The sequence below is a fragment of the Poecilia reticulata genome, linkage group LG1, assembly GCF_000633615.1.
Source record: "Poecilia reticulata strain Guanapo linkage group LG1, Guppy_female_1.0+MT, whole genome shotgun sequence".
Taxonomy (NCBI): Eukaryota; Metazoa; Chordata; class Actinopteri; order Cyprinodontiformes; family Poeciliidae; genus Poecilia; species Poecilia reticulata.
Window position 1 is genome coordinate 32,639,472 of NC_024331.1, and position 10,550 is coordinate 32,650,021.

Sequence of the window (10,550 nt, forward strand, 5' to 3'; positions counted from 1 at the left end):
TGATGAAGAGGAGGTGACCATGATGAAGAGGAGGTGACCATGACGAAGAGGAGGTGACCGTGATGAAGAGGAGGTGCCAGGCTGTGGTGGTTGTGTGGAGTCTATATGCATAAGTTATAGTTTACCAGAAACACAGACAAGAACCTGAACGAACATGAACCTTTCACAGAATTTCATGATGAAAACCTTCAGAACCGAAGCAGAACCTGGGCAGAGAGAAGTGGAAGACGGTGAAAACCAGAGAGCTTAAATATTGAGGCAGGTGGGAAGTGGCAAAGGATCCAGATACCTGAATGAGGTCCAACCAGTAGAACATAAATGAATGAGAAGGAAACGATCAGAACACAAAACGTAATGCCGTTATGACCGAGCGCCGGACGGACATCGGGACGTCTCTGTGATGCTTGAAGATCCTGATTCAAATTCAAACGGTACGTAGAAATCTGATGCAGCCTCAGGAGGTTCCAGAGTTCAGCTGGTCCAACATATTCCATTAACTCCCTTTGCGGTTCAAACGTAATGCGCTCGCCCACACCTGACCCTGACAGGCTGGATTTAAAACCCTGCTGGACCTCTGTCACAGCTGGGAATGGAGCCACTTAGGGATGTGTACAGGCCAGTCTGCTGGGTGACCCGGTCCAGAATGAGGTTGGCTAGAGAGCACAGCAGAACCACCTTCAATGTGACGGCAATCCATCATCAGAAGGTGAGAGAAGGAGGTTGTTTGAGGGCAAACCCTCCTGGGTCACTCCATAAGCCCTTGGTGAGACGAACGGAGCGCAGGAGGCCGGATGACCTTCCCCTCCTGTGTGAGAACGACCCTGACCGCCAGCCGGAGGCAGCAGCTGATGTTTCTGCAGATCCTGTTAAGGAATTAAACTTTAAACCTCCCCAGATGTTGGATGATGATACGCTTGCTGCTCCAGGCGGGTCTTCAGTGACCCGTTCAGCACCTCATCTGAACAGTCGGTGTGTAAAAAGGACAGGATCGTTTCTCTGAACGGTCAGGACAGGCAGTACAGGTGGATGTAGTGAAGCTCTGTGACGTTTTAGACTCTGGATGCAGAATATTTCTGGTTTCAACAAGAAGGCAGTAAAGCCAAAGCGTTTAGGTGGATATTAAAAGTTGTCTGACAGTCAGACATCATCATAGATTGAGGCAGATAGAAATACAGTATGCAAACATGAACAGAACCCGGTCAGTTCCTCCTGGAGTCTTTCATAATTTCAGTGATGGAGAATCAGAATCACGAGCCAAAGATTGATTTTCAACTTGCTCTCCACCTGAAAACTTGTAATCTTGGTTATCGTAAAAAACTTTCTGATATATTTTATATCTATGGATGTTTCTGATTCATGCCTTCCTTTAAAGCATGTTTGAGATTCAATATGAATAATGGACTTATTGTTCTGCCTGGGCAGTCAGTCGGTCGGCCAACGTAGTTTACTAATGTCGTCTGCAGTCACGTTACCAACCTGGTTAATAACTGATCCTGCTGCATGTTCTCACCACTGAAACGGAAAAGTCCTGTTGATTTTACACCGACTGGTTGGATGAGCTTTTCCTAAACTGGGTCATCAACAGGACAATGGTCCTAAACACAGTAGCAACTCTGCAACGGAATGAATGGAATAAAGTCTGTGTTTTAGTGGCCTAGTCAAAGTCAGAGTTCAGTCAAAGATATAGAATTTCCATTTGGTTCAGAGTCCTTCAGACCTCAATATCTGCTGGATGAGAGATAGATCTACCTGTCGTTTCTCTAAGGCAGCGGCTTGCGGCAGAAGCTGCTTTCAGATTCTGGTGTTCAGGATGTTGATCTATCTCATGACCGCAGTTTGTGGCTAAAACAAAGACAGAGCGGTTAATTACGAGCGTTCAGTCCAGCTCTCTGCTCACCACAACAAACGGGAACAACATCCTCATTACAGCAGACAAAGCCCCAATCCATTCATCCATCTTCTGCTCCATCCAGCCATTACTCTTGAGCAAGACACCAAGATCCTTGAAGCAATGACTAATCCTGACCTGACAAAGAGAAACTATTTCACCCTTTTCCAGAGGAGAACCATGGCCTCAGACTTTCTTTCTAAAAAAGGTACCCGTCTCATGAAGATAACCGGCAGACTGCAACAAATCTTCCCTTCAGCTTAGCAGTTCTCCTTTCAGAAGACACTCGGCAGCAGCGGGGGAAACATCCGTCCCCGCCGGGCGGGCGTCTGCCTCGACCTGTTGGGGCGAGAGCCGACCGAGAGAGGCAACATTAGCAGATCAGAAAATGAGGTAGAATCGGTGCCAGAGTGACGGATCCAGATCCACTGCATGTGTTAACGTTCTGTCCTCATTAGACAGCCTCCCCACTACTGAAGCTAACAGGCCGACTGTTGGGAGGAATCATGTTTTGAGACATTAGTAGGACTGCATGCTGCTTAAGAGGTGATTCCAGGCCCGGGCTGCGTGGCTTCCAGGTTCCCTGTGACATTTTAATTACTGCCATAGATTCCTTTTGATTGCCCTGTTCAGTCCCACTGCTTTGATGTCCTTACACCAGTGACATGCTGTCTGCTGCTAAGATGAAAGCAGACATTGTTTTTCTGCACTGTGAGCATTTGTAATTGTATTCTGTTGTGTGGATGCCTCCGAGGCATGCCTTCATACTTTAATGCAAATGTATTCTCTCTTTGTATTAATGACAGATTAAAGGCAATTAGCAAAACTTGTGAAAGTGCAGTTTGTTCTCTTTGAAGACTAACAAATCTTTTTGCTGGTTTTGTTATTTTAATGCTTTTCTAGATAAAACAAAAAACAAAAAAACTTTTGCTTTTTATTTAAATAATTTGAGGTGATGTGGTAATTATGCAGTCACTGGCCTTTTTATTAGGCACACTGTGCTGGTGTCAGGTTGGACCTTCATTTGCCTTCAGAACCGCCTTCATTCTTCAATAACATCAATAAACCACAAAGATGCAAACGTTAAACTTTACTACATTTAGGTCCCTAAATGTATTTAGTTCCCTGCTTGTTTAGTTAGTTTGTTAGGAATTTATTCATTTAATTAAAACAAAAGAATCAAACACAATAGAAAAGATATACAAATCAATAAAATGAAAGGCAGCAGAAAGAAGTAAAAATCTTATAGTATCTTCCCCTTTTATCCTAAAGACACATTCAGACAATAGGGATTTATAAAAAAAAAAAAAATAAACAAAAACATCAACTGAAAAACAATTCGTATGGATTCACATTATTCTATTTCATATTTCTTCAAATTGTCATTTATTGATTCACATTGTGTTTTTTGAGCTCTGCCATTTCATGCATTTTTCCAATCTTCTCCAGCCGTCTTGTTCCCTTCATCTCCAACTGCAAGCGTCAGAGAACCCGTACGTGTCGGGAACGATCTCCACCAAGAGCTCTGCTCCGGGGATCATCGTTGCCACAGGTGGGAGTTTAACTTATTATCCTGATCATGTCTCAGTTTAATGTCCACTTTTTCTTACACTGCAGCTTCTTGACTTCTGCCACAGTCATAGTGTTCAGGGTCGTCTCCCTGACTGATGACATTTAAAGTGTAAATGAAGTGTTGTAGCATGTCGTCCAGGTATCTTCTGTGGATGGTGATGCTTTAGACTTGAATGTAGCAGTCAGTGCTGCAGCTGCAGAGGCCTCTGACTGAAGACTGTTGCTTTATGCTAGCAGGCTCATTACTGTAATGACATGATGACAGTTTAAGTTCCAGGCAGTAGAAACGACATCCCACAGTAACATGTTCTGGGTGACACCATCGGTTGTTGGGAAGCTCTGCTAATCCGGTTCATTTGCTTTTGCCGCTGCTCTTTAAATCTCTGTCTGGTCGAATGGCTATGAAGACGAACAGAGAGACGCTGGAGTCGGGGTAAACATGGTTTGAACTTCGTCCCACTCTTTCTGCTCGTTGGTCCTGCTCTGCATCCATGACGTCTCCTTTTTAGCGTTGTAGTTTAGGTATTATTTAAGATGCTAATCTCTGCACAGACGCACAGATCCAGAATCAAGCAGCAACAAAAGTCTGTACCAACAACAAATCAGAAATAACATGGCAGAAATGCTCCAGCATGCAGTTCTGCTAAATAATTTCTGGATTTAATCTTATTTTTATTGGTCTGATGTAATATTCTACATGTTTTTAAAGAGAAAATAATCATAAATAACAGAACAAATCCTTAACTGTGTGTAATAAATCTGTAAACTATGTTCCATCTGGGGAATACTCTAACAAAACCTTTTCTACTGATTTATTTAAATTAATGGGTCTGTAAGATTATCAAGGAATTGATTCATGATCACAAAGCAATTCTGTTCATTTTCTGATTTGTCTGCAAAGGCAAAAGAAAAATGACGGTAAATAGAGTTTTTTAGCAGGAGTTGCCTTTTTAAGGAGGGTGAGCACATTTATGATTTAGTGTGTTTTTCTCTTATGTGTGTAAAAATGCTGACTAATCGTTCACCTCTGCTGCCTGGACGGCTCAGTGTGCGCTGACGCGTGTGTCCGTCTCGCTGGCCGAGACTTTGCTTTGGCACGGCAGCTCACTTTACCCGCTGCGCCTTTTAAGCCATCAGCTGGTGCAGAGATTATTTTACCAACATGACAAACAGCATTCAGATCAAACACATGTCTACGCACTGAGCCCCGGCCAACACAGCGCAGCAGATCAGCACAATAAAACCAGTTTTCCCACTTCAGGCGCACCAGAAACGGCACTGGAGGCTTGAATTGTAAGCCTGCAACGCTGCCACACGGAGAGCAGGCTGCTCCGAATCCATTACGGAGGTTTAGGAGAGATCCTGGGGAGAGTTTAAGAAATATTCAGCTTTCTTGGAACATAAATCCTAAACATCACCTGGTTTGTGCAGCATTTTATCTGGGTTCCCATTGTGGTTTGATTGTCATATTCTCATTTCCACTGCAGGAAACATTGGAGCAGAGCTGTCTTATAACAACGTCGGCATGTTCGTATCATCGGATGCAGGGAACAACTGGAGACCGGTGAGAAGAGCCGTAACGTTTCCCCCAGCAGCTCACTGAGCTGGGAACCAGTGTGAAACTGTGGCCGTTTGTAACTGCAGGAACCTGTAACCAAGTTCCCCGTTGAACATTACAGCATGGATCTTAAAAAAGAAGAAAGAACTAACTAATAGGATAGATTTAATACGAAAAGCAAAACTTCCAGTAATATTATTTTTGGGTGCAGTTGTCTCATCAAACTACTTTTTACATTTTGTTCCTCAGACGTGAAAATCCTGTTCATGTGTTAATACTGGTTTTACTAAATGTTTGTTTTCTTTAAAACATAAGAATAGAAGTTAAATGTCAAAAAAAATGGCAGCACATTTTCTTACATCAAAAATTCTAGGTTGTCTTTTTCCAGAAGTTAAATATCCAGTTGCAGCTGCAAACGGGTTTTATTTGAAGGAAAGAGGCTGTTTGGCTGCAGAAGGAGCTCATCTTTACCTGCTTGGCCTGTTTTCTATTCATGATGAGCAGGAATGGTGACATTAAGTGAAAGTTATTTTCTCAACATCCTCATGAACTGTGACTAAAGTTGGTAGTTTTGGTTATTTATCAAATAATTAAAAAGTATCCTGCTTGGTTCTTTTTAATAGCATCAAAGTAAATCCTGGTCTGATTCACATTGGAAACACGTTGAAGATTTATATGAAATGTTTCCATTTTTTAATTATTTAAATCCGTCTGCCTAATGTGTTTAAATCAACACTGAAGACTGGGCTGGTATATCATTTTATATCTTGTAACACTTAAAATAGATGTTTTTTTTACTTAACCAGTAAAGTCAGTTTTTTATTGCAACTGTTTTTTTATTTATTTATTTTTAAATTTAGCAGCTTTTTGACTTTGGTCAAAATAAACAACATGTTTTTGGAGCCACACAAGTAAAATTACTCCTCCTAACAAAACAGTTAGTTTTGTAATTAGTTTAGATTTTCTAACTGAAGAACAATTTAACTTCTATATTTATGCTTAGAACATTTTCCTCAGTGGGACATAAAAAAAATAAACTTGCAACATTCTGACAAAAAAATAGTTTTTTAAATAAATATGCCTTACATTATCAGTCCCATCATTTGTGGAAATGTTAAGAGTTTGTTCTATTAAAGCACTTGGTAAAAAGGTCTAATGTAACGTTTTTTAAATGATCTTTGTATTTTAAAAACTGTTCAACGTTTTGGGATTTTTGGCTGCAGTTATTAACCCAAACTCCTGTTTTCTGACTATGGATCCATAAAATGTTTACAGGGATGATCAGTGCAAACTGTTCAGGCTGTCAATTCTTCTACAAATGTGATTTTTTATTTATTTTTTCTATTTTTAACAAATGTGCGAAACATTAAAAAAATCCTTGTTGTGTTTGTGTGTAAAGTTTTGAGGAAAGAGATTAATTTCCTTAAATTTAATTCTGTCTGGAACATGCGGAACAAAATGTGGTGAGAACACCTTCTTGGTGTAAATAAGTAAAACATATGATGTTTTTACCTTTTTATTTCTCCCTGTTTGTCTTTGCAGATTTTTGAAGAAGAGCACAATATCTGGTTCCTGGACGCAGGAGGCGCCCTCGTTGCGGTGAAGCAGCCGTCTGTGCCAACTAAACATCTCTGGTAACAAACTTTGTTGCACAAGGTTCCTTTCTTAAATTGCTTTCCTGCTGTTAATGGTCATCCCAGTTTTAAATCAAGCTTTTTATACTCCAAAGAAAGAGCATGCATGTTGCACTTGATTCATCTACGGTTGCACTTTGTGCAGTCAGATTCATAGGGTTGCAGCCAATCTAACTTGAACGATGTGAATTTTTTCCCCCCAAGCCAATTATCATTAGGAGTCGTAAGTCTGACCCCTCTTAGGGTTTTCATTAACACGTTGCCTTCCTCTTGCCAAATCGAAAACGTACGCCGTGCCTCAGTGCAGGCTAATCCAAGTGAGACCAGATCCGTTCTCCACTTGCTTTTGCACCAATTTTGAAATTAGTTTTAGAACCAGTGAAGTGTGGCCAGCTGGGTTTTTGTCTCCCTCCCAATTTAAGTGGGATGATGCAGGGAAAAAACCTGAGTGTTATGAAAAGGCCCGTGTTTCCATGGAGTGGTATGTCTTTCACAGCCAGTGTGCAGTTTAACACTTCCTCTGGCAACAGGTGCACATCAGTGCTTTGCTGTTGTCACTGCTTTTAGCCAAGTGACAGCAGGAGGCTTTCTGAGGCAACATGGGGGGATTTTCTGTTTTTTTTCACTCCATGTCACACTCAGGTACTTCCAGTTGTTCTCACCTCAGCACCGATGTTGATAAGCTGTCAGAATCAATAAAGCCCAGGAGCCCATGATGAAAGTTGTCCAATTTTTTCGCTGTCTCATTCTCCCCATGCACTCTTGTGCTCAGACATGAAACACTTCTATTCCGGTTTTGTTTTCTCACCTCGGTGTCAACTTTTTACCCGGGACAAGACATGGTTTCATTTTCCTTTTTGACACCCCAAACTTTCTCTCTCTTCATGTTCTCTGAAGACGTTTTCTGCTTCTTTGCTTTGATACTCGGACTGACGTTCTCCTAAATATCCCTTTAATGTTCAGCCGTTTGATATTTACCCAAAGCTACAGTAGCTAATTGCAGCGAGGCTCTGAGACGGCTCTGTTGAGACAAGCCAGTCATTCTGATCCGCACCTAAACCCTCCCCTATGACCAGAATTAAATAGGGAGCGTCTGTTTTCCGCGCCGCCGCTGATGCCAGGTTTGTGACGGGAATGCGGTCTGACACAGGGTCAGCTTTGATGAAGGGAGGCAGTGGACCCAGCACAGCTTCTCCTCGGCGCTGCTGTTTGTGGACGGAGTGTTGGTGGAGGCCGGCGCAGACAACCAGATCATGACGTGAGTCCAACAACACTCAAATCATCCAAACGTATTTTAAAACACGTTATTGTTTTGTTCTAGGGTATTTTATGGACCGTTTAGATGTTGTGTTTGGCGGTCATCAAAAAGTATTAAAAAGGAAAACGATTTTTCTGGAAGTAGAAAAGGTCACAAGGTCAGGAATCGAACCCTGGACTGCTGCATTGAGAGCTTTTATTTTTCATTGATATTTTTGTATTTCATATTTTATTTGATCTTGTTGAATCATTTGTTTGGGGGATTTTGACCAGGTTTCTGTCACTGCTCTTAGTAAAGTTTTTAAAAGTGGAGCCTAGAAAGACTGTAGCTAAAGAATCACTGCAGGTTCCAGATGATGAGCTGAAGGCTCTGGTCTGTTGCTCTGAGTGTAGAAGTACATAGAAGTACACTGTCAGTCCTGGAATGTACCAGTTCCAGAAAATGCTTCGTATGTTCAGCGTCCACCAAACTGGCTGCAGCCTGCTGTTCTGTCCTGTTTAAATTCACGGATCACTTACAGAAAATGTCCTGCTGATTTGGTTTGTTGCTTTAACATTGAAGTCCATCCATTTTGCTTTTGCAGCTTCTTTGGACACTTCAGCCACCGCTCTGAGTGGCAGCTCATCAAGATAGACTACAAGTCCATCTTCAGCAGGAAGTGCACCGAGGAAGACTACCAAACCTGGCACCTGCACAACAAGGTGAAGCTCAGACTGACCAGCCTGCAGGCCTTGATGTGTTGAAATGTTTGAAACGTTTCACTGAAGCTCTGTTGTGCCAACGCAGGGCGAGCCGTGTGTAATGGGTCAGAAGCAGATTTACATGAAGCGCCGGCCTGGAAACTACTGCATGCTGGGAAGGGACTACTCCAGAATCCTCTCAGCTGAATCCTGTATTTGCCGAGCTCATGATTTTGAATGGTAAGGAGACGCACGCCTTTATTCAGTGGCTCCTTTCCTCATAACCGTGGAGGAGGATTATGTTGCTCTCCATTGTCTGCTGAGAGGAGCTTCATTAACAGCGTATTTGTTCCCCAACGCCGCCACACATGTAGAAGTTTCAAACAGGCATTTTTCTTTTTCTTATTAATCCTTTCAGGAATTTTCCTCTGCTAATACTTGAATTATTCTCAGTGGCTGCTGTCAGATGTGATTGAAGCTCAGCAGGTCATTCATTGGGATACTGTGCTCAGTAAAAACATGAAAACATATCTGTCCTATTAAAAAGCAGCTACCCTTCTGTACCAATTTATTATTTTTCAAGTACATCTGTGCAACAACCATTAAATTCCCTCTTCAGTCCACTCAGATATGCTCTTTAGGGCTGATCTGTGAGTCCTGCAGGCTAACAAGCAGCAGCAGTAAACAGGCAAATAAATTGTGCAGATTGGAAAAAATGGTTGATTTGACCTGCAGTCGGACTTTCTGTGTTCTTCTGCACGCACTCGTCTCCTAATGATTTTTTAATACCTGCCTGTATGAGTGAACCCAGCAAGCGGATACAGGTTTTGTTAGGAGAAAGTTACCGTAATTGATGTTTGCTCTAGTGGAAAATACAGTGACAGCAGCACAGGCAGAATGACAACCGGAGCCGCGTACAGCCAGTCTGAAGAACGGAAACTGTAAAATGAAAAAAGCAGAGGAAGCAACCTAAAGCAGAGAGAACACTGGCAGTTCTTACTTTTTAATTTAGGCTTTTATTTGACATCCGTTCAAACTTCTGATTACTTTTATAAACATCTGATAAAGCCAATAAAAAAGCTCATGTACGTCGGTTAAAACATCACGTTTCTATAATAAAGACATTATTTCAGTCTTTAATGTAGCTCATTTCAAATATTGTTCAGCTTACAAACTGTTCACACATAAATAAATATTGTTCTGGTATTTTTGCTGCAGGTCAGTTATAGAGAATCTGATCCATCGTAAATAACATCCATCTGACCTAACAGGAGTTTCCTGACGTCTTCCAGTTCACATCCTGCAACCTAAGTTATTGTTTACAGGAAAACTAGAATTAATTATTTCATATACTCAGAAATATACATGGATTTTAGATTTTCATGTCCGTTTGCTGCCCCCGACTTCCATGACTACCGGGGATCCACTGGGTTCCCATGGCTACTGGGGATCCACTGGGTTCCCATGGCTACTGGGGATCCACTGGGTTCCCATGACTACTGGGGATCCACTGGGTTCCCATGACTACTGGGGATCCACTGGGTTCCCATGACTACTGGGGATCCACTGGGTTTCCATGACTACTGGGGATCCACTGGGTTTCCATGGCTACTGGGTTTCCCTCTTTGCATCAGGTTGTGCCGATTTATCCACTTTTTCTCCTGAAAAGCTATTTCTATTTCTAAACGTGCCAAGCATTTAATCCATCCTTGGTGACTTTCAGGTATGTGCACCACTGCTCTACTGTGAATCCCAGAATCTACATTTTTACAATAATTTGCTTAAAAAACAAATATTTTGTGAGCACTTACTCGGTTGTGATGTAGTTTTATCTGACCATCATCATGTGACTCTTCTTTCTAGCAATATTACTGCATGGATGTTTGTCTTTGGTTCAGTTTACTGTGCTTCTGAACTTCTAGTACACAGCCAGTACACGTCCAGTACACAGCCAGTACAC

General features: G+C 41.9%; 1 protein-coding gene across 3 annotated transcripts in view; it reads left to right on the plus strand.

Moving 5' to 3' along the window:
- Positions 1-10,550, plus strand: part of sorcs3a (sortilin related VPS10 domain containing receptor 3a) — a 222,596-nt gene that overhangs the window by 181,018 nt on the left and 31,028 nt on the right. For all 3 annotated transcript variants that reach the window (XM_008422187.2, XM_008422199.2, XM_008422206.2), the window contains 6 exons: positions 3,338-3,440; positions 4,948-5,024; positions 6,561-6,652; positions 7,803-7,910; positions 8,494-8,611; positions 8,697-8,830. In XM_008422187.2, the coding sequence (XP_008420409.1) occupies positions 3,338-3,440; positions 4,948-5,024; positions 6,561-6,652; positions 7,803-7,910; positions 8,494-8,611; positions 8,697-8,830 (632 nt within the window). The remainder of the gene's footprint in view (positions 1-3,337; positions 3,441-4,947; positions 5,025-6,560; positions 6,653-7,802; positions 7,911-8,493; positions 8,612-8,696; positions 8,831-10,550) is intronic.